Source organism: Bactrocera neohumeralis, chromosome 4 (assembly GCF_024586455.1).
Source record: "Bactrocera neohumeralis isolate Rockhampton chromosome 4, APGP_CSIRO_Bneo_wtdbg2-racon-allhic-juicebox.fasta_v2, whole genome shotgun sequence".
In the NCBI taxonomy this organism is placed as follows: Eukaryota; Metazoa; Arthropoda; class Insecta; order Diptera; family Tephritidae; genus Bactrocera; species Bactrocera neohumeralis.
This window is the reverse complement of record NC_065921.1, coordinates 69311964-69337633: the sequence shown is the minus strand read 5'-3', so window position 1 is coordinate 69337633 and position 25670 is coordinate 69311964. Positions and strand designations below refer to the sequence as shown.

General features: G+C 36.0%; 1 protein-coding gene across 1 annotated transcript in view; it reads left to right on the top strand.

Moving 5' to 3' along the window:
* LOC126757056 (protein kinase C, brain isozyme-like) overlaps positions 1–25670 on the top strand; it is a 56030-nt gene that overhangs the window by 18262 nt on the left and 12098 nt on the right. Inside the window, exons 2-4 of the mRNA XM_050470646.1 lie at positions 7502–7533; positions 8074–8153; positions 17342–17456. Coding sequence (XP_050326603.1) covers positions 7502–7533; positions 8074–8153; positions 17342–17456 — 227 coding nt within the window. The remainder of the gene's footprint in view (positions 1–7501; positions 7534–8073; positions 8154–17341; positions 17457–25670) is intronic.

The window sequence follows — 25670 nt, the reverse complement described above, 5'->3', positions numbered from 1 at the left end:
GATACCTCCTTTGCTCACCCTGGTGTTAAAATCGCCAAGCACGATTTTGACATCGTGCCGGGGCAGCTATCAAAGGTGCGCCACGAGCCCTCATAGAACCCATATTTGGGTTCTTCTTCTTCCGTCGGACTTTGTTTTGATGTGGATTGTAGCTAGACGTTCATCTACTGGGGTGATTGCCAGGACTCGGAGCGGAGTCTCTCTCCCACCAGGAATCCCACACCGAATTTGCGCTCCTTTATATGGCTACTGTAGTAAATGCAACAAAGACCTACTCATCTCAGTCCCTGCCCCATCCATCGCACTTCTTGGCCGGGTTAATGTCAGCCTTTATTTTCACGAGGACATCAACCAGTTGGGCAGCGGTACCTTCCCAGTTAAGGGACCGGACCTTCTTGGTGCATTCCCTTAAATCGTAATCCTTGATGCGTTTGAGGACGAAAACGATATTTGTGGACTTTGTTCTACGAAGCTCCTAGATATCTAAGATAAGTTCTAAATAAGGCGGAACAAAAGCGTGGGAGGTGTTTTAGCGTCTGTCTCATGCCTATTTTTCTACACTTTAGGCATGTATCGTCATTACTAATGCTTATCGGACTTGCGTGTGATGCCAGTAAGTTGTGATGTGTCATTAGGCGAAAAACCCTACTGCAGTTCTTTCGAGACCATTTGTGTAAAACGAATGTGTATTTTACTGCCACTCACTTCCCCTTCACTGTCCTTAAGGTATTCTATATCACACTGATTATTCTTTCAGCCTTTTCGGAAATTTCATTATGTATAGTTTTTAGCAACTTACATATTTCCTACATATTTATATTACGGAATAGCATTATGGCTTGGAACACAGTATATATGCTGCCGCTTTTCGATAGGCGCTACGTCTAAGACTCCCATCTTTGAAATGCATTCTCTGACGTAATACGGTTTGAGACTATTGGCTTAATTGTCGCCTTGTCTTATCGACGTATGTATGGTATTGATCTACTTTATGTTGTTTCCTGCGTTGTTAGCTACATCAGCGACTCTCCTGGCCACCTGGAAGATACTCCAGTGTTCGAAAAGTGTGAAGAGTTGCCTGACTCTGAAATACTTGCTCGCATATTTTTCGCTCCACAAGAATATTTCAACTTTATATTTTCGGAAAAAGTCCGCATTCCTCAGAAGTGATACATTTTAGCTGCCTACAGTTCACCAAAGTGACATATAAAATGATCCCATCACACAAAATGGACCGCAGTGGGTTGGTACATAAACGCCAGGTTTCAAAAATAAAAATATTAATTTAATGTGGCATAATGCCAGACATATTTTGTTTTAATATTATAATTTTTTGTTTTTATTGTTGTTGTGAAGCTAAATGACCAACAAACAAACTCCAAAAGCATTTAAATTTAGGGACAAGTGCACATGTAGACAGGCAGGCAGACGAAAATAAAAATAAATCAAATGCCACACAAATGAGTGTCAGAGATAAACGCGAGTAAAGAAACTTGAGTTGTAGTTTCTTGATTATTACTTTATCGCATAATAATATAAAATTGAAATACATGGCTTTTATACAAAATTTAGTGAAATAATTTCTAATTTTATTATTATTATTGTTAATTTTACTAAATAGAATGAAAATAAAATCAAAATATGAAAAGTATTATTACTCACAAATACACTCATACATCGTTCGAATGTGGGCAAAAAATAGTAAGACTTTTTAGTTTAAATTTCGAGTAAAAACCTTTTTGTTAAAATATTTTGTTTCTAGGTTGGTATGACTGTTAGTGATATCTGTGCTAAATTTCAGATCAAATTAATCATTAGTGTTTAGTTTACGCTTGTCTTTCTGCAGTACATGAAGTGCATTTGACGATTTTTACTTCGGTGACAATTGTTTTTTGTGAGCAAGTGTTTTTGCTTGTTACAAATTATGAATGAGTGATAATCAATAAAATAAAGGAATTGATACTTGAGAGTCGACGATTAACAGACAAAGATCTTACTAACATCGTTGGAATATAGAAAGAATCAGTGAAAATCATTTTGAAAGATCGTTTTGGATTACGAAAACATAAAGCACGATTGGCTACAAAATCACTCAAGTTTTTCGAAATACAGTGTCGCGTTAACGTTTGTTTAACAATACTTTCCGACTACCAGGATACCATAAAACATTTATTACTGGCTTTGAATCTCGGACCTATACCTTCAATCTGGAAACAGACGATCAATCGACTGAATATCGTGGCAAAGGTGACCCGAAGCCGAAAAAAAACACGTCAAAGCAGGTCAACAATCAATATTATGTTGGCAATTTTCTTCATTATCGAGGTGTGATGCATTCCGAATTGAATACATAAAAAAAGGAAATAAAGTTATTTCATTAAAAAAATTCTTTGTATTTTAAAGAACACCTTCTCCTCCTAGTAACCTCAGCTATTCGTTTCGGCATTGATGCAAACAAGCGTTGAAGATAATTTTTATTGTTTCTTCATTCCACACAGCTTCAATAATTTTTCCCATTATTTTTTAGAATTGTTAAGCGCACCTCTTTTATAATTTTGCCCGTATAATGCCATCAGTTCTCTATCGGATTGAGATCATGACTGTTTCCTGGCCTCGTGGGATACTCAATTCCACAAAAATCTTTTTGGTTTCTAACTCATAAGTGTTTTTAATGAATTATTGAAAAATCTGTTTCAAAATTTTTCTGTTTTAGTTGCCGTTTTGGCTCTATGGCAAGGGGCTGAATCATCCTGAAAATCATATATTGACGAGCTATTTGACGTTTATTTTTATATAAAGCAATGACTTCTGTTTTCTTCTCTACTGACAACACCATGATCAACTTTGCTCAGTTTTACAACTGGCTCGAAAGACTGACATAAAAAAAATGCTAACGGTTTCAGAAATAACGGTAAGCTCATGTAATTACAAAAGTCACTCAAGACAATTTTGTATTTTGAGCGAATGGTGACAGTTACTTTGAAAAGTTGTTATTAATAGTCAACAATTTGCAGAAAGTAATTTTTCGGCTTTTCCTACTGTGTCTCGTATTTATGATGATTGCAACAGGTTTGGGTTTTGATTAATTTTTGTTCTTCATAAAGGCCTCCCATATCATCCTTATTGTCCTTGCGTAGGTCTTTTCTTAAATTAAAAATTTAATTCCTTTTTACAACTTTATATAATTTTTTTGATGCTTACAAGGTCCTCGCTGCTATACTTTAAGCGCCTCTACTTTCAGTTTAGCAGCCATGTCTTCATTCCACTTAGTTATTGATAGACGTCGATTTACCTCTGTCTAAGGCCCATCCATACTGTTGCTACTGTAATTCGAAGTCTATAATCACTTATATTGCTACCGTTAAAAATATATACATATGTTTGTTTATACGATTTTCTTTTTCTTGCTTCATCAAAAGTTGTTGGTGAAAGTATTGGCAAATACAATGATAAAGGATCAAAACAAAATATTTTAGACTACGCTAAATTCGCAATACTTTCCTTAAATCCAATATTTTTAGAAATATTTATTATTCGTAGCTACTCATCCATTTCGCTGGCACTTAGTCAACTAACCAAATTTATGCTTGACTTACTTGCATACTTGTACGACAGACTTTACGCTCCATACATATTTACATACGAATTATTTTGCTCCAATAAATCTTAATACATGGTATTGAGCAAGTGACGAAGCGGGCACTCGCTCATGCACCAAGGTCGTCCCTGAAATGACGCCAATTGGACGGAGTGAAGTGAACTTGAACTGCTTCAAATGGGTTCACAGCTTCACTCAAATGACGAAACATACAATATACTTGTATATGTATATATGTTTGCGATAACGTAACTAATGACCGAAAATTTGTCTCTCTTTCCGCTGGGCCGCGCTGAATTGAAATAGAGCACACACACATACACACAAATATGCAAATTTAGTGCGTAAAATTTGACTGCTGCACAGCACAACTAATTTGTATGCTTGGCTGGTCGTAAAGTTAATTAACTTACTAAATTTTTAGTGCCAATGACCGTTAGCTCTTAAAGTTTTCGCTTACTTCATGTATTGTAATTTTTTTATGCCCTGAACAGGGTATATTAAGTTTGTCACGAAGTTTGTAACACCCATAAGGAATCGTCGGAGACCCTATAAAGTATATATATAAATGATCAGTATGTCGAGCTGATTCGATTTAGCCATGTCTGTCTGTCTGTCTGTCCGTCTGTCCGTCTGTCTGTATATATACGAACTAGTCTCTCAGTTTTTAAGATATCTTTGAAATTTGAAATTTTGCAAACGTCATTTTCTCTTCAAGAAGCTGCTCATTTGTCGGAACGGCCGATATCGGACCACTATAACATATAGCTGCCATACAAACTGAACGATCGGAATCAAATGCTTGTGAAAACTTTCACATTTGACAAGATATATTCAAGAAATTTGGTATGGATTATTTTCTAAGGCAACAATATAATCTCCGGAGAAATTGTTCAGATCGGTTAACTATAGCATATAGCTGCCATACAAACTGAACGATCGGAATCAAGTTCTTGTATGGACAACTTTCACATTTGACAAGATATATTCACGAAATTTGATATATGTTATTTTCTAAGGCAACAATGTAATCTCTAGAAAACTTGTTTAGAACGAATTACTATAGCATATAGCTTCCATACAAACTGAACACATAGTTCATAACAGAAATGCACCTGTGAAGGGTATTTAGCTTCGGTGCCACCGAAGTTAACGTTTTTTCTTGTTATGACTTGACCTTGACTTTATTATTACGCTTTCCACACCTTCCTTTGAGAGGCACAAAGTTTTGAGCTCAACAACTGGGGAATATTTATATTTATTAGCAACCAACGGACACCTGCTTGCCGGCGCAAAAAGTATTTTTATGTGACTACTCAGATAAATGAGCGCATTTAGGCTTGGTCTACCGCGTCCTTGCCATATTTCGTGGATTATGTTATTGCATTACTATCAGTCTTGGCGGTCGGCAGTTACTTCGCAGTTGTTTACGGATAGGAAAAAATAAATTTAACCCTGCGTTAATCATAGAAAATGTGTGCATTTATAATTCACTTTACCGTTATCCTTTATCACACTGACGTTTGAAGTAAAAACAGCTCTTAAACTCATATAATTGATGTAATGAATATACAAAAATGTCTTTTAGGTTAACTTAAACCGGTTTGAATTGAAAATTTTACGTAATTTGTTTATCTGTTCATATATGCGGAGAAGAAAAACTTGAAATAAACCTCTCCTAAGGTGTTGTGACTACTGAAATTGTGAACTATGTACTTCTAAGTAAAACTAAACTAGAGTCTCCGCCAAAGTTTCGTATGTAAAGAGTTTTAAGTAAATTTTAACTTAAACCCCTAATTGAGAGTATCAAATGAAAAATTCCCCCACCGTCTAAATTTAGAATAATGCCTTTACAGTAGTATACTACCTTATGAGAAAAAATTGTCTAAATGTACCAAAACTGTTCAAGCTCCTAGGTACCGAACATGTGGACCTCAGTATCTAAGTTGACTTTAAACGGTGAATAAATTGGATATACAATTGAAATTCAAGACAAAGTGATCACTAGATCTCTTGCGATCGATCTTGGACCAAAAGGCTTTTGCGACAGAACACGTGCCATTGGTGGCCCAGCGCTGTCCAGGCTTCCGCTAAGTCCAGTAGTAGAATGCAAGGGGATATGGGAGCACCGATCAGCTCCTATTCTACCTATAGGGGTTCTAGAGTGCTTTTCCTGCTAGCTCATCAGCCTTACAGTTTCCTGCTATTCTGGTGTGGCTTGGCACAAAGACACTCGATGCTATTGATATCGAGGCTAGGCACTCTTTTTGCCCTAAACGCACTGTTAATGAGTTCAAGGCTAGTACCGCCGCTTTGATATCTGAGTGAAGGAGGCTGCAATACGTAGCAGTAAATCTACTGCTACCTTAAGGGCTACAATCTCGGTCTGGAAGACACTGAAATAGTCAGAAAGTCTGAACCTAGAATTGATAGAGAGCTTCCGATAATAAACCCCTGCACCAACCTTCCCCCCAAGCTCTGACCCAGCCCCTGCCCTCTCCTCCACCGGGTTTTTCCCACCCACAACTTCCTCGTCCGTATAAGGGTTGAAAAGGAGCCGTCAAAGTTCGGTTTAGCGACTCCATGATCCAAGTGATTCGGTAAGAAGTCAAAGTGAATGAGGAATTCCGAGTGTTCAGACATGTGGTCTTTTAGGAACCCAGAATCTCTGAGTCTGATGGCAACACGGGCAATATGTGAAGGATGGCGTTAAGTGCCTTGATTAAAGTAGATCACACATGCTGATGATCGCCGCCCGATGAATGCTCGGTAATTCTTTGCAAATGTGGTCTTTTCTAGAGCCCTCTACCACATAAAGACTCCATAGAGCATAATGGGCTTGACTATGGTGTCGTATAGCCAGAGAAGACCACTTTTGAAGAGAGACCCCACCTTTTGCCAATGGCTCCTCTACGGCAGTATAAGCCAATCAATGGCGTTTTTGCTCTCTCGTCGATAATCGACATTAAGCCTTGCTATCCGGGAAGAGCCCTTCACTGTATCCGCTGGTTGCAGACCATTCTCCCATTCACAGCAGCGGTGCCACTGGGATCTTGTATCTTATAGTGAATGAAACCATCTCGATTTTATTTGAGTTGATGTCGAGACCGTTTATGACTGCACAATTTGTAGTTACGCTCAGATACTCCTTTGTCAATTCGTAAACAATACTCAGGAACTTTCGTTTAATAAAAAGCGCTACATCGTCTGCTTGGGCAATCACCCTGTAGCCACGATTTTCAAGTTTTTTAAGCACGTAATGGCTTCCTGAAGCCATGATACGATAGTAGGAAGGGAAGTATTTACTGACTTGCCTTTACAATAAGCATGTTGCGCTTCTGATAAATAGTCCCTCGGAATGAACCCAGTCCATCAGTCTCTCCAGAGTCTTTACTAAGAAGGAGAAGAGGCTGGTAGCCTTGAAGTCTTTGGCCGTAACGTGGACGCCCCTGCTATACTTCCGGATGAACGTGACTCTTACTTGTCTGCAGGCCCCTGGGATGTAACCCAGTCTCTTGCATTACACCACTATATAACTACTTAATATCAAAATTTTCGAACATCCGGTTGACTTTACTCCAAATGTTTGGTGATGGTATGTGCGGTACTTTATGAAACAGTTTGTTTTTTTTTTTTTTTGTTTTGAATTTAAAGGTCAGTGTATCAATATAATCAGGTTACATAATTGGTTTGAATGTGACGATTAATAAGATACGAGTAAATACTTCATTAGTCATGATTTTAGGAATACTATTATTATTAATATTAAAAAATATATAATGTAAGAAATCCAATACGTTCCATTTAGAATATATACAGTTCTGAATAATTTACGAACAAAGATGTTTAATATATATTTTCTTTCTCCCTCCTTCTCTCTCTCTCGTTCTTTGCAACCTCCAGGGGCTTTGGCAAACAAGGATTCCAATGTCAAGGTGAGTTCAAAACATTTATTGCAAAATTTTCTACCTCAACGACTACCAAAAGCCGTGTCGAGGGCAATACAAGCAGCAAGAAAAAAACAAAGTACATATAAAGTTGTACAAGTAAAGTAGTTAGTGCCAGTATTGGTTTGGAAGCATATCACTTAAACTTTCCCACAACTATCACTGACAGTCTAAAGCAATACATGGTTAGTACGAGATTGTCCTATAAGGTACTTATGGTTAGTGTTATAGCTTAGAAATATACGCGCACATACATACATACGGAATACAGTAATTTATATGTACATAACAAACATATACACTTACATAGCGTTAGTAGTTCCTTGTGCCAGTTTAGGACTTGTCACAGCAGCCAACTGACTTCGTTTTACAAACGCTTGTGGCACAACTTTTGTCCACATTTTAGTATTAGCGAAAGACAGGAAGCAAGGCGGCATTTTCAACTTTCTGAGTATCACTAACTTTTTATGTCGTTTTACTGTACTTCTTATTGTTATCATTTTTCTTCTTCTCTGCTCTCATTTACAGTTTGTTCGTATGTGGTGCACAAGCGCTGTCACGAATATGTGACGTTCATATGCCCGGGCAAGGATAAGGGAATCGATTCCGTAAGTGTTTTTGAAACGAAAAAACAGAAAAATAAATAAACTTAATTTATATTAAATAACTTGCACTTGTATACGAATATTAAATAAAAAGCCCACGTTGATATATGTATATTTTCATTGTTAATATTCATGAGCTAACATAATAGTATTATTACTTTTTTAATTAATATAATTAACTAACACTGCAAGCTTAGTTTCAATAATTTAATTCTCAATAAATATTTTGATTTTATAAAAACACTTTAATCCTTTCAATTTAAGAATAATAATTATATTTAATTTTTTAAAACTTTAACTATTTTTTAATCAAAAATTTGATAATATAAGTTCAGTATTTTTATCTTAATTTCTACACTTTTTTTAGCAATACTTTATTATGTATCGATATTATTTTTAGAGCGTTAAAAAATTGTATCGTTTTTTCAATATAAAAAGAGATATTCTTTTCAAGACTATCCTTTAACATATCCATTTTAAAGACTATTCATTTATACCAACAATATAAATCTTGCTTTCATAATTTTTCTATGTACCTCATTACCGTCAAAACTTCTACTTAAGAACTGTATATATTTTAAAAATATTATCTATTTTGAAAGATTTTCTAATAAAAAATGTTATAAACCAATTTTAAAAATTTTTTTGAAATTTTAAAAGTATTTTCAAAAAATTAAAAAATATGTCAATTTTAAAAACATATACAATTTTTAATTAAAAAAACATGTTTTTAGAAAACTTTTGAAATTTCCTTTTATTCCAACCAATTCATACTTATTATTTGGAATTAATATTTTTTATGAGAGTATACTTTTTTATGGAAGCGTTTTTTTTTTTTTTTTTTAACATATTTCATTTATATTTCTGTAGATTTTAAGTAATTTCTCATAAAGGTCAACTTTCATTAACTTTATTTATTCAGACATAAATGAAATCATTTCATGCTGCCATAAAGCTTACATAATAGCGAAAATAATGAACTATAATTTAAATAGGATGGTTCATAAACTATATACTTACCATAACTAATAGTCATAAAAAAGTATTTATCATAAAAGATAATAAAAAAATACCATTAATTCCGCATTTTCTGCATGCACTGCGTTTAAAATAGGATATGATTCACCTACACATGCACTTATAGTACATGCATGCACATGGCTTAATATAAGGTTGTCAAATATCTCCCTTTCGCTTTTTTGCTCTTTATTCAATGCTTTATAAAAAGTGTTACCGTGATCGGACTTAGGTCAAATATGTGCCGATTCGTTCAATAATCTGTTTCCATCTAGACGGCAACTTCATAATACCCCCTCGTAAAAGCCCCCTCCTTATTTGCGAAGAACTCGAACAGTCACTTTCCACAAGCCTCTTTTGAGTTCAACTTTACACCAACAAGGGCGTTCGCCATGGACAGGAACAGGTGGTAAGCACTTGGCGCTATGTCCAGGCTATATGGTGGATGCGATAAAACTTCCCATCCGAGTTCCCGTTGCTTCTGACGAGTCATCAACGAAGTGTGTGGTCTGGTGTTGTCCTGGTGGAACACTACCTCTTCCTGTCAATTCTAGATGGTAGAACTAAGCGTCTGGCCATATGGAAGCAGCTCATAGTGGATGATTCCCTTCCAATCCACTGCTTGGGACGATTCACCATTTTCGCTTGATATTGTCGTATGTGATCCATTTTTCGTCATCATTCGCTTCAAAAATGGGTCGAGTTCGTTCCATTTCAGCAGCATATCGCAGGCGTTGGTTCGGTTAAGAAAGTTTTTTTGCGTCAAATTATGCGACAACCGAACATCAAACTCTGATGTGTATCCAGCTTTCTGCAGATGGGTTAAAATGGTATGCTAACTAACTCCTATATTCTGGGCGATGTCACAAGATGCCACATGCCGGTCTAACTCGATATTTTCCATGATTTGATCGGTATTCGTCGTCACAGGTCTTCCGCCGGCTGGCTTATCCATGGTGTCGTTTTCACCCGCTCTGAATCGTCGAAACCATTCCTCCGCAGTTCGAAGTGATAGAGTACCATCCCCCAAAACACCATTAATCTCACAGAACGTTTCTCTAGCGGATTTGCTTTTAACGAAGGAAAACTTTAAAATAGCGCGAATTCCGGCGTTAGTGAACTCCATGCTTACATGTCTATAACTGTTAAACGCAATATCCAAACTAATCATGCATAGCGTCGTTTTGTAGGTTATATCAGGACCTTTCAAATATGTATAGTATTGCCAGATACGAGCTCTGTAGCGCTATGTACATAGCCGCGATATTCAAAAGACAAAAAGGCGGAAACACGGAAAGAAAGGATATTTGACAACCTAATACATGTATATAAATACACTCGAAATAAATATATATCATATATTACATATTTTCAAATACAAAACTGAAAGCATTCGCAAGCTAATGCTTATATTCAATCGTAGACTCTTCAAGAGCAGGATCTTAAGCTCAGTTTATTCCACTTTTAAAAACCGAAACCACAATTTTTCGCATAACTACCTTCCAACTAGTCCAAAAAGTAAGATATTGCAGACTATTTCCGCTTACTTTACGCTCTCAGTCATCAGCCTTGCTCTTACACTCACTTACTAGCTGAGCTGAAGTTTTTCGCTCTCTCCCAGATATGAGAATTACCTACATTAATATAAAAATGTTCACTTCTCTTATAAATTTTAAGCACATACGGGCCCTATTAATGCTGTCACTTTCACACTTACAAAACAACAAAAACCGCAAAACGCTGTGCGTATATGTGGAATTGTCAAACTGTCAACACGCACACAAATACTTTTACACCCACTTGTCAAGTGCAGCACATGTTACGCGTCAGCTGCAAGCGAGCACAAACCGGAGGATAAACGCAGCGCAAAACTTCACCAGTGCATTTTTCTTATTTTTATTTTGCGTTTTTCAAAAGGATATAGTTTTCGACATACAAGATTATTTAAAACGATATTTTAAATTTTTTTTCGGGTTCAGAGAGGAATAATATGGAAGCTATACAAAACAAATCCAATAAAAGAAGAAAACTTTTATATATTTATTTGTAATTAAGAGACACAACTGAAGGGATGATTTTTAGAGAATATATTACTTAATTTATAATTATTTCAATTTTATAAGAAAAACAGATGTTGCTTTTGTAGTAACAGTTACGAGGGCAAGCGTTAGATAAGTCATCATCGAGATCATTCAACGGTAGGCTCAGGAAACTTGCTGTTTCAACGGGATCGGACCATGGGGAGAGGGGTGTGAAATATATGGGGTTATAGCATGCAAATAGGACATATTCTCGACATATTTTTGATATGCTACAGTATTCAGAACGAAGCTACGCAAGGGTCACTCTCGAAACTCGAGGTCTACGTCTGCAATTCGTGGTGATTTGACTCCAAGTACGCCATTCATTGAGAAGGAGTCGCTGAAGGTGTTAATGGCTCCACTGTGAATGGCTCTCAGTGCATGTCTGAAGTTTGCTGCGTCCGAAGTCTGGTCAGCGTATTGTTTAATAACGTCGTGAAATTTGAGGAATTTGAGGAAGAACCTCTTGATGCTCTTAGGAGGCGGTTCCGCTACAAGCAGGTGACTGCAAGGAAGATTTGTGCGAAAGCACCCCAGCAGAAACCGCACTGTACAGGTGTTCGATGGGAAACATCGAGAGAAATCCCGTTGTAGTCCGACATGTCTGTAGCTTCCTCCTCTGCGTTCCACTGCATCAAGGGGGGAGAGTTTTAGTTTTGATGTCCTCAAGTATGGTTTTGTGATTGACTGTGTCAGAGGCTTTTGTTAAGTTTAACACTACGAGGATCGTCCAATAGCAGGGTGATTTCTGATTGACAGGTTGGGGAAAATATTGTCTATAGATGACAATGAACTTTGAGCGGTCCAAAAAAAGAAAACCTTGAAAACATGGCAAAATGTTGATAATTTTTAGCACGCCAGAAACTGAACAGATAGAAAATTAAAACTCATTTTTCACATTAAACTATCTACTTCAAAATAATTGATTAAGACATTATTTCCAGGAAGAGGAAAATATAAATTGAATTTTAAATTATAAGTAAGAAATCACTGCTGCATATAACAAAGTGTTAGTATTTCTTCTACCTCTAATTAAATATTTAAACTCATCTTAGAATTTTTCTGAGTTAAAGAAAAAATCACAATTCTCAAACTCAATCACCATTTTACTAAATTTCTTGGCTTGGTATAAAACTCTTACTGATTAAGCATATGGGTCACCCTGTGTTTTAATAATTTTCTCTCTTCAATTTTCCATCCAAAATTTAAACTTTCAATTAACTTTACACAAGTTTTTCGCAATAATCTTACAGACTTGTAGCATAACTGCAGGCGCAAGAGCGTAAAGCTTAGTTAAAATATATAAAAAAGGGTAGAAACTATATTTCATATATGATGAAGTTATAAAATTAATAGTTATTATGGCACATACTGATATGCCTTAAAATATGGAACGAAAATGTGGAAAAAATATAATTTTAAGTACTAAAAAGTTGCAGCGCTCAGCCACTTAAAAAATTGTATGCGACGTTTTAGTAGCGCAGTCGCTTGGAAAATTCGCATGAGCAGTGAAAAAATTTTCGAAAATCGCATAATCACATATGCGCAGTTGCATGTGTGCGTGAAAACACACACACTCTTGCCGTGCAGAGACATGTTGCACGCCATACTCGTGCTGTATATACATTCATGCCACATATCTTCTTATATTTTACGACTTTTGTTTGCCAAAAGTTACGCTGTCTGTAGTCATGCACTCACACAGTTACATACATACACTCGTAAGCAATGCAGCGCTGCAGCGCGCACGAATAATTTCTCGTTGCATGCTACAAACTGGCAAATATGAAGTGTGGCAAGCAGGCGAAGGTTCAGCCAAGCGACAATCTCTCTCTTTTTTAGCTGCGAAAATGCGAGCGCAAGACATTTTATTTGCAATGCGTTTTATTCGGCGTCAAACGCTGCGTGGCACGAATATCGTATTTCCGCAAAAAATATTTTCTTTCGCCATTTTCGCTTAATTTTGAATGCTAAAAGGTGAAAAGGAGAAGGAACAAAGTAAACCTAAGTGCATTGCAGTTGGCAGGGAACAACTGCGTATATGTGTGTGTGACCTTCTACTTTTATGCAACGCAACGCAAACATATATTTCACAATGTGGAAATATGTAAATTATTGTGAGTGAGTGCATATCTACGCGCTGCATATGCTACTCTCTTTTGCTTTTGTCCTCTGCACCACTATCTTAATTCCTTCACTTGGTGCTTCCAAGAAACGAATTTGGCATTTCTCTTAAAATTCGTTAATCTTCAAGATTTAAAATTTCGCATGAATTTGGAAAATAATATAATACCAAGAATGTTAACGCTTTCGGATGCATCACAGCAGGCCCTGGAAACGACCATTAACCCATAGATGATCAAATAAGGCTGCAGAGACCTCTACTTACTTTTATTCAAAGCTCTAACAGTAAGTTCCAATATTCGTATTAATTCATTAAAGACAAATCCGCAGTATGATAACGAGCTCGACAGTCAAGGTCATAGTTCTACGTCATCATCACCTCCTTGTCTCTTAATTCGCTGAACTATGTCAATGTTGTCATATATCTCGTACAGCTCATCGTTCCATCGAATTCGGTATTCGCCGCTGCCAATGCGCAAAGGACCATAAATCTTCCGCAGAACCTTTAACTAGAAAACTCGTAGCACCGACTCATCAGTTGTCATCGTCCATGCCTCTGCACCATATAGCAGGACGGGAACAATGAGTGACTTATAGAGTTTGGTCTTTGTTCGTCGAGAGAGGACATTTCTTTCAAGTGCTTACTCAATTCGAAGTAGCAACCGTTGAAAAGAGTTATTCTGTGTTAGATTTCCATGCTGATGTTGTTGTTAGGACCTCGGCGCACACGCACGTCGAAATAACTGGAGACGTGTCTTCCGTCTATCACAACATGATCGATCTGGTTGGTGACTTTTCGCTCCGGAGACAGCCAGGTAGCTTGATGAATTTTTCTATGCTGAAATGTAGTACTACAGATAACTATATTTTAAGGCCCCGGCGAAGCCTCTCATGGGTGCGCCCCGAGCCCCCCTAGAAGACATCTTTGATCACATCGTCCTTCTCTTCCATCGGGGCGTGGGTGCAAATCAGCGATATGCTGAAGAACTTCGCTTTGATGAGGATTGTGTGGCCAGACGTTTATGAAACTGGTTCGGCGACGGAGTCTCTTTCCCACCGAGTTTGCACTCCTTTATATGGCCACTGTAGTAAATGCCATAAAGACTTACTCGTCTCAATCATTGTCCCGTCCATCGCACTTCTTGGACGGTGATGTCAGCCTTTATTTTCACGAGGACATGAACGAGCTGGGCTGCGGCAATTAAGGGACCAGACATTCCAGGCGCATGCCCTTAAATCGTAATTTTTAATGCGTTTGCAGTGGTCGTCATCAAAAGGGAGGTTTCTCATACGAAGCTGTTTTTTTCCTTTCATTGCGGGTGTTTTTTACAAGGCGGGTCCCAAACCCAGCGCACAACTCTGGTGAGTGATGTTTCGACTTTTCACTATAGCTCGCCTTCAAACGGATGTTTTTTGGCTTCCCAGAGGATACTTGGTCTAAGGCCGGAAGTGGTGAGCTGCTTGAGCCATAAGTCAAATAATCGTTTCTGGTCACTCCCAAGTAAATGGCAATCAGAGAACTTTCCTCACTTACGTGAACTTCTACACATGACTCCATCCTCCTTATGTTGCTTGCAGTATTTTAAAATACTCATTACGGCCAAAAAGTGAAATTAGACGAATGTCTTGATGGTCATCTAAAATCAGTTGCTGTTCCGGAAGCTATTGATGCCTAAGCGCAAACTAATATTGCAAGATCATCATACGCCTTAATGTGAGACGGAGACAGCTGTAGGTATAAGTGGGACTCTCATAAAGTCCATATTGTATGAACATTTGATTGTAGAATTTATTTATTTTTTTGATGAGTTTGATCCAGTTTGTCGATCGTTTAAAATATACTGTTCTCGAGACTGGTCGAGAGACATGTTTAAAAATACGATAACAGTGCTTTGAAACATGTCTATGACAACATGGCCGCTGATAAATTGTGGATTTAGACGTATCAGCTCGTTAATAAACAGCAGTCGAATACATGGGTGTTTCAAAATGAGCCGAATCTAATCAAAGTTGTTCGCACAGGAAGCACTTCTAAGCAAATGTTTGTCTGTTTTTTTGGAAAAATTGGATATGTCGCAATCATTCCACTAGAAAAACTCAGAGTGGAAAACTCTGAGTGATACACAGTCATTTGTTTGCCAGTTGTCTTTTGAGAAATTAGGAAAACCACAAAAGACTGATCACTCTTCACCACAGCAATGCGAGTTCTCACACATCGACTGAAACAACCGCATTTTAAGCACTTAAAACATCGATTTGATAAGTAATCTAACGTAAAGTCATGACTAGGCACCGAATGACTTCTTTTTAGTTCCGTTCGTAAAAAGGAAACTAAGAGGTCAACAGCTGAAGCTATGTTTGGTCGCTCAGAACGCATGTTTTGGAGATACCTTAATCAGAGTGGCAAAAGTGCTTCAAGAATTGGTTCAAACGCAAGCAAAAAAAGTGATTAATATTTGTTTTTGTTCTCTAATCCCAAATTATAAAAGACAACCTACGTATATAGTAAAGAATGATTTTATAATCCTACTGATTTGAAACTGAGTTCTAGGTCTTTTAGTATTGAGATTGGGCTGGCTTAACTTCTGCTCTGATTTTATACTGTCTTCTAACGTAGTTCATCTCATTTAAGACCCAAACAAGTTTCGAATTTTAAAATAAACTATCTAAAAATGCACTGGTGAAGTTTCGAATGCAGAATGTGCTATTTTCATTTTTAATCTTTTAATATTTTTATTTAGTTAAAAGAAAAAAGATATAGAAAATATTACTAATACATTGAAGATTAATTTATTATATAAAAAGTATAGGTAATCTAACTTACAGTTCTGTTCGAATATTTTTAGTATATATTTCGTCTTAATAATCATACTAACCAAAAATCATCCATAAAAATTCCATTTTAAACTCTTGCATTTCAATTAAGTACATTTAAATATATAAATATGTATATAGGATTTCAAAACGTAGTTCACGCATACTCATATGTTTTCTTCTTCTTCTTTTATGTATGCGTTTTTCATCAATATGCATTCACAACAACATCAACAACAATTAAAACATCCGATTCATCAACTGCAACCCGACGCATGCAACTTGCAACATATCACGTGTCTTGTGTCGTTTTGTGCGTCCAACATGAACAAACAATCATCTCACCAACGACAAAATTTTTACAAAAATTTTAACAAACCAATAACAACGATTGGAAAAATATAAACTACAATACAAATTTAAATAACAACAACACAATTATGAAAAAAAAAATAATAATAAAAAACTACATAAAAATGTTTAAAAAATATTTTAAATAAAATATTTTTATTAAAAAAAATTAAAAAATATAATAAAAATAATAAAAAAAACTAAATATAAATATTTTAAAAAATATTATAAATAAAATAAATTTTTTCATAAACATAAAAACGCTATTTCACAAAAATTTTTACGCGATTTTTCGCAACAATAATTGGCAATAAAATTTTTGTCTGAACAATTTGTACAAAAAAATCGCACACAAAACAATCACGGCATGAAAATTCGCGCAATCAATGTCGTCGCCAACTTTATGCAATCACAAACAACACATCATCAACACAACAATAACAACAACTACTGTATTTGTTCTTAACAACAATAAACGATACAAACCAATCCAAACTCAAATAACGGTATTAAATTGATTACACGAAATGTGGGCGCTGCGTAATTGACTGGAAAAATTTACACGGGCATGGAAAATTACAAAACAAAAAATTTTTACAACAAAAAAAAATAAATATGAAATAAATTGAAACAAATACGGCAAATAAAAATTTCTTAAAATGTCAAAATTATATAACGTAATATTAAAAAAATATATATAATTAAATTATGTAATAAAATATTAAAATAATAAAAAAATAAATTCGATATTTTGCGTATCCAAAAATTACTGTAAAATTCATGACATTGATTTGTACATCACAGGATTCGCCACAAACAGTTCATCATTTCGAACCATTCACATTTGGTGGGCCCACATTTTGCGACCATTGTGGTTCGCTACTCTATGGCATCTACCATCAGGGTCTCAAATGCTCAGGTAAAAACAGTGTGCGACTGCAAGAGAGTGAATGTGTGTGTAGACGTATCAATTATGAGTTTTTAGACAGTGCCAAGTGGAAGTGAGAAAATTACACACACAATGACTTATTAAATATGTGAGAGTGAGATGTGCTTGAATGAAGGGATTTTTTACTAGCATTTTAAACAACAAATAAATGTGTAAATATAATCTATAAATTTTAAAAATTATTGTTTATTTTTTTATTAAAATTTGCTACCATTAGTTAGCTTAAAAGTTTTATCAAAAAACTTAAAGTAAAATTTCATGTAAGCTTGTGGTGTGACATGACGTATGAGTAACTTTTTGCAAATTTGAATTGGTGACTGCTGATACAGCTTCATATAATACATACATACATATAGTTATGTAAGTGATTCGACAAACACCAAATACCGAGCAAATACCTAAAATAATAACCTAAATCATCTCTTCACTATTTGGGTTATTATTTTGGGTACTTAATAGGTATTTTTTCTTTATATAGTATTTCACTTGAACAAAACAGTGAGTAAGCAAATGTAAAAATGCATGAAATCCCTATTTTTTGTAATTTAAATTAGCTAAGCAAAGTAATTTACGCAATATTTTTACAAATCTCTACATAAGAACTTGAAATAAGTCTTAACATTTTCTGCTCACTGCCCACTAACCACTGCCAAACATGAAATAGGCTTCTGTAATTCAAAAATAATCAGCACACCTTTGCATATTTAAAGTAATCTGTCTCACCATCAACCAATCTGAACGCATTCAACACGTCATCTTTGTCAAAAGTCATCAAAAATTTCTTTTCATTAGCCCGGCTCTACTTTATATTCAATTTTCCGCTCACCTGGCAACCAGAGGAGCTGCAGGTGCACACATTCGGCAGATGCTACGACCTGTGTATGCAATTTAATTTAAATATTCTCTTTTCTGTTTCGCAAAAAGCAGAGATTGTGCATGAAATTCTGCCACTTTGAGCACCTACACATCTGCATATATACCTGAATGAAGCTGTGTGTGCTAAAGTGTCCGCTGGGGTGTGCTCTTAAGCGGCATTAAGACACTTTTTGCAATATTCATTGATTCGATTTGCACCTCGTTGCCTCTGCATTGCTTTTACTTAATACGCATATGAAATATCAACACTCTGAGTTTATCGTTTGCAATGAATAAAGTTGGCAGGTCTTTGAGTAGCAAGCATAACGTGAATTAAAGAATTATACACACACATGCATATGTGCATAAAATATCGTTTGGCACAGTACTTAATCACCCAAATTTTAATGAAATATTCATTAAAAACGAAAATGACATTTTAAGCTCTTCACAAGGCTGCTAAGTGTGCTATACACTGCAAGTGTATGACATGTTGTATTAGTAATATTTTCCCCCACTAAGTGTCGAGAGTTGAGAACAATTGAAAAGTCAGCGTTTTTTATTAGAATCATATTCCTAACGGAATAGAAAGAGAATCATAAATAGAATAAGAAAGTGAAAAAATGTTGCTTACATAATCTTAATCAAAGAAAGAACAAAGACGCACTTCAACTTTGCGGATGAAATGTGTATCATAGACGAATATCGACATCTATCAAGAAGCAAAACTTGCTTAGCACTAGACTAAGCTAGACTCAAGACAAATGAAGGCATCGATCGCTGTTTCTTGAAGCCGGCATAATGTTAAGGCAGGTCGTGGATTGATCCAAAGTCGATGAATATCAGTTGGACAAAAATTCGTACTTCGTGTTGCCCAAAAATTCCCAAATTCTGATCTATCCTCATCGATCGACGAATCGTTTTGCGCTTACTGCGTTCTGCGATGCCGTCATCTAAGTTGGAAAAAATGCAAAAGAAGCAGAGAAGAATCACAGTCTACCTCTACCTGTGGACCTTCATATACCCAGCTTCCATAAATTTATTAGCAGCCAAGCACCTACCAGCTATGTTTATAGGTAAAGTCTTTGTGCCATTGTTGGGGTAGTCCCTTTTGCACCTCCCAACGATGGTAGAGTACTGTCAGAGATTTTACATTTCCTAGTAAGTAAAGCTAAGACTAACGCAGTTTTATTTGAGTTACCTTCTGCCCACTTGAGAAGTACATTGAACGAAGCATACAGAGATCATAGAGCCGAAAACATATAAACTTGGAGGTTTCTTCATTTGAAATAGAGTTGTTAAGTTACAAAGTATAATACATAAAACAACGGTTTTATTGATTGATTCAGTTTCTCATAAATTTAATTATTCTCACATAGGTTAAGTAAGTACATAGATAATTACTCGTGAAAACACAAATAATCCCACTGTGACTGCTACGGCCATTTGTCCGTTGTGATGCCCAGAACTCCTAAGTACGGATCAAAACGACCGCCGCATATCGTCAAAAGCCCTAGAGCATGCGGCAAAAATCTATTCCCGCAATTTCGACGGATTCGTTTAAAATAACGGGGTTTCATTAAGAGCGCTACAAAAGTAAGTTCGTTTTATTTTGCAAGGCCACCACTGGTACACTTGACCAAATTTTCAACGGTTTTCAAGCATAAATCGGCCGATACTGCTGCAATTTCACGTTTGATACTCATACGAAGTTCATCAATCGTCGCTGACTTGTTCTTGAAAGCGACGTGTTCTTGAAGAGCCTGATTTAAATTTCAATTGATGCGCTAGCGGCACTAATATTCTCGACAGTAGGGGCAATTCTTTGTCTTATTGGCACGGGAGCATTTTGTACCGTACCCATGACACTCAATTGTTGATCTAATAAGAATATTATGACGACCATAAATTGGACGTAGCGCTATAAAGTTGTCAGTTTCTCCGAATTTTGGTGGTAAATTTTAATAATTTAGACTCGCTGTTGGCTCTTATATCTTTCCATGAGAAAATGGCAAAATCTACTGAAGATAAATGTCAAAAGAGCGTGGAAATATATGGCGTCGTTTGTTGTACCTATGCATTTCCATTTATAGCGTCTCTATTGAAAACCCAGTTAAGATGACCGAGAAGATGGATGGCAGAAGGTGTCTAGCTGTTTCCATCTCATTTTCCTCATTGCAACTTGGATAAAATGCATCCAGTTAAACCATTAGCCTTACCGCCGGACTTTTGAATCAACAGACACCCCAAATGTATATGTGAACTAAGAATTGTCAAATATAAATAAAACTATGTACAAGTATAAATTTCATTTAAAACATAAAATAATTTATTTTCTCCTTTATGCTATTGCTTATGACTAAAATCCCTCAACTCAACACTTGTGTAAACAAAAGCAATAACAGACAGATGAGGCTATAAAAACAGCTAACAACAAGAGGCATAAAATCATTTGTTGAACAATTGTCATGTGACAAAAACAAAGTCGAGAATAGACTTGAGCTTATTTGCATATGTCTCTATGTATGGATGTGGAGCCACGTGTACGAGTAAGCATACAGTAGAGTCTAGCAATAATGCCTGCAATAAATGATAAAACAGCTATTGTGAATAGCTTTATAAATGCACACACATACACATATACTACATGCATATATGCATATATTCGGTTAATAGGCGTGTGCTTGGCTTGGCAAGCTCCGTCGAGCCGCAATGGCGCTGGTCGAGTGAATAATGCATACGCAAATATAAATGCATGCGTATACGTATGGCTTTATACGTACATATGTATGTGTTTATGTGTGCAGTACACACATGTAAACAGCAACAGTCACGCTTCCGTTCACTGAATGCCAACACTGACACACACACACACACAGATTGTCCGCGGTTAATTAAAGGCAAATGTATGCGTACACAAACGCTATAAAAAAAACAAAAGAGCCCACACATGCATTTGCGTATTGGCTACGGAGCGTCGTGGCTTTACTTACTCACTTACGCGCTTAAATATGTTTTGCGGCAATTTTTGTTGCTGCAATTTGTTCTTTATTTTTTGCCTGCATATATAATGTGAGTTTAATTGCGGCAACGCAGGCGAATGTCTGCGGGAAATTCACAACACAAGAGTGCTGCCTGCGCCTACACTCACACATTCACGCTACATTCTTACGTTTATATGTGTTTGCAACTTTAAGGGGTTAAACAAAATTTTGCATATACATATGTGTAATATTAGTTTGTAAAAACGCTAATTTATGCAAATAAATATATTAAAAATGTCAAGTGCGTAAAAGTTGAAAAAAATTGGTTGTACGCTTTTAGGCGCTAGAAACTTTTTTTGCAAATGCGCAGTTAATCAACTGTGTGAAATTTTAATAGAATATTCTAATTATAATTTACATTCCAATTTCGTTTATGTATGCAGCTTATACAAATATAGTAAACATTTGAACTTGTGGCAATGATTCATACCGCATTAGTGCACCTCTTTCGGGACAACGATCGATCTATATTTATCTACATATATGTCCAACTAGCCTTAGCCTATTGGCTCTTGTATCTCATTTTACTCATCTCGTTGCGTTTTCTTGCAGCCGTTCTGCTATTCTCAGTTTACAGTAAGCCACATCTGCTTACATCGCAGCATATGCGGTACTATGTTGTCCGGTGAGACGCGATCTGCTATCTGCGGTTTTAGTAGAGTTCTTTGAACATTAAATTTCGGGTCAAGAGAATTTTCATTACTATTTGCACAAAAGGAACACGTCACTCCGTTATCATGGCCATTATTGTATAGGTACTCTCTAAAGCACCCATGGCCAGTTAAAAACTGATCCTTTCGTCAGTGTCGTATAACAGCAGCCTGTCGGACAGATGGCTTTTTATAATCCGCTATAAATAAGTCGAAGTTTTGAGATTCTATAACACTCGTATAATGTGGTGCCAGTGCGCTGAGTTGTATGCATTTTTCACATCAAATGTGATAATGCGCAATATTTTTTGGTGCCATGCATTCACCTTCGACCTTCAAAAGCTTTATCTGGTATTCCGCTCTGCTTTTTGATTGCGTCGATAGCCGAACGCTTTCTGCGGAAATCATATTGATTACAAGATAGTCCATCTTCAACTTCTTTTAAGTGTGCTTCATGGCCTTCACAAATCAGTCGTTCCAGAAATTTTCCAATTGTTTTTAACATGCACAATGGTCGATACCCACTGGGATCTCTAACTGTTTGTTTGGCTACTATCACAAGACCAGACGCTGATGTTTCCAAATTTTTGGGAAAATACCAACGGTTAAGCACTTTGTATATAATTTTGATTTTGGGGTTTCCGAAGTGTGTAGCAGCATTTATGACATTTTGTAGAAGAACTGTACAGGTCCTTGGGACCTCGAACTTTAGACTTGACCAGCTTATATGCCCTGACCCAAAGATTTTTATGGAGTTTATTACAAATCTGTTTAAAGCACGTAGATTTACTATTTTCATTTGATAAACAAGACTCTCAGTGTTTCAATTCTCGATCTGTGCCTTTTCTTACCAAAAAGCAACACATTAGACCAAATCGCCGTTATCATACAACTATAGCATATGGCTGCCTCACAAACTGACCGATCCAACTCAACCCCTTGCATTGTAAATCCTTTTTTCTACATGATATTTTTTCGAAATTTGGCGTTTATTGCTATCTCAGGCATGGCTGCAATTTCTGATCATATTGTTAAGTTTGTATGACTATAACATAGTGCTGTCATTTAAACTGACCGATTAAAACTAAGAAAAATATATTTGTATACACTTTTTAGCTATAAAAAACTCACTCCTTCGACTTTTTAGCAGAATAATTATTGTATTCAAATTTCTTTTACAAAAACGGACAAAACAGACTCAAATCATTATACCGACAAGCATCATCTGTGTCATAACCGTTAAAGCCTAGTTTAAGCATATTTAAATATTCACTCTTACAAGTAGCGCGTGCAAATGTTTTTGCTTTTTCACATGCAAAATTATTAGTTCATAACGAGATTGATAATAAATATTTTCTTAGCAACTGTCGGCTTGAAAACACAAAAAAAGTAAAAATAACATACAAACTCTCTAACCTCGCCTCACACCATAGACAGCCTAAATGTATGCTACATTTTTATCACATTTTACATAATCTGCTACTGTCAGACTTAGACTTCCTGCCATTTCGGTTGTTTGTATTCTTAAATTCTTTGCGCGTGTGTTAAGTGCTTATCTGCTGATGCGGCCATTTTCAATGTTAAATTGCCATGCCATAAATTTTCTCATGCAAAAATCAAAGCAAATACTCCCGCACACGCTCATACATACATGTGCCGTCAGCAAATATGACAGGTACACACACATATAAAATCTAATATAATATATACAAAGTCCGCTCACAAACACACACATATACGCAAGTTCGTCCTGTTAGCTATGTGTGAGTGCACATGCACGTGTCAGCAGATTCTAGCATGTAAGTGTAGACGTACTTATTTGTGCGATAAAACACAAAGGGGCCGAGTGCTTAGGCAGACTGCAGAGCACTTTCAAAGGTTAAAGTGCACAAATCTTCACACATGCGTGTTTGTTTGCATATTTATGTATGTAACAAATCATGTATGTTTGTTTGTATGTGTTTAAATATGCAAATATTTACAAAAAAAGTGAACTTAAATTCCTTTTTCATTTCGGTTTCACTACCTTTGTTGCAACTCTCGACTCTGTTGTTGTTGTTGTTTATGTGCAACGCTTGTGAATTTTATGATTGACGCTTTTCAGCTATCGCTTGCTACTTTTTCGCAAGTAATACATATGAATACATACATTTATGTGCATGTCACACTTCCTTTTACCCTCGTCGGTTTTGTTTTACACTTGCAACCCTTTTTAAGAATCACATTGCGTGTCTTCGCCTAATTTGACATTGCTGGCGGAATTCTGACTCTCACTAATCCTAATAAATATTAATGCCTTTGACTTTTTATGTGAAAATATTCGCTTTTGCTGCTGAGGCAGGCAATCAATTGGCATTGGCAGCGTAATTTGTTTATTTTTGTACCAAAAAGTTGGTGGCATGTGGCAGCTTCGAGTGGAAAGCAGCTGAGATCACATTAGTTCAGTTAAAAAGTTAGATAAAGTTGTTTGCTTAAGCTTTCAATTCTTGCAGCTAAATGGTTATTATTGAAAAAATATGTAATCCGTTGATTAACGAGAAAATAATCTACTCTATGGTAAATATATATAAAATTCTTATCTGTCTTCATCAAATAATTAAACGTCATACTCTTCTGGTTTTATTAAAAATATGGCTGTTATGAATTTAGGAAAAATAAAATAATGTTTACCAATTTTAGTTTCAATAGAAGTACCTTTAATAATCCCCGTTTAAGGATCAAAGTTGTATACTGGCCTTTCGCGTCTTTTCGACAAATTCCACCTAACCGATGACTACATGAATTATGGTTAACCTTAAATTAATCACTTTCTGATAAAATACCTCATCACGCCTTCAGTAGATTTTACAGAGTTAACGGTCACTGCAAAACACATACCATAAGCTATGTACAGAGCCAAGATTGCACTGATCTACAATTGGAAGTTTCTTCAGTTGATCTGCTGTGTGCAACATCATAACGTGCCGATGTGATGACCAGATAGAAGAGTTTGAGAGAGGACCTTTGAAACAATATTTCTAATACCATTCTCAGACCGACACTTAATCACAAGATTTCGCCATACAAAAATGAGAGTTCTTAATCTCGTCTCCAAAGTGATTTCAATCTAATTTACGCGAAAACTCTCTTTGCGACTCTGATTTAGCACCATCTACTTGTCAGCATTGGAAATCTATTCCATTATCATAGCTGATTTACACACTACAAAGAGAAAAATTATGTATAAACAAACAAATTAATCAAACGCAATGAATCTGAATTCACCTGAAAAACGACTTCCCAAATAAAAAATGCACAAACTAGATCCACAATAAATATATTATTTACTAAAAGTTTAAGTCCCTAGAGTCGAAAGTTAGCCGGTTCGCAGGGTTAACAAGATTTTTCTATAAAACTAGTTTCATAACATTCTGCTTCAACCAAACATACAATTCAGACATTGGCGTATTTTATCGCCGCCTGATTATTGCCTCATTATGAAGTCTTAACTGATGTATCACTTTTTTAGACGTGTTGTTTCCAAATAACGCAATATTTTTTTCATGGTTTGTCTTTTGGACAGCTATTACTTACATTATATCTACCTTGATAAGCTTAAGGGTGATTCATTCCGAGGCTCCCTATTTATCCCCACT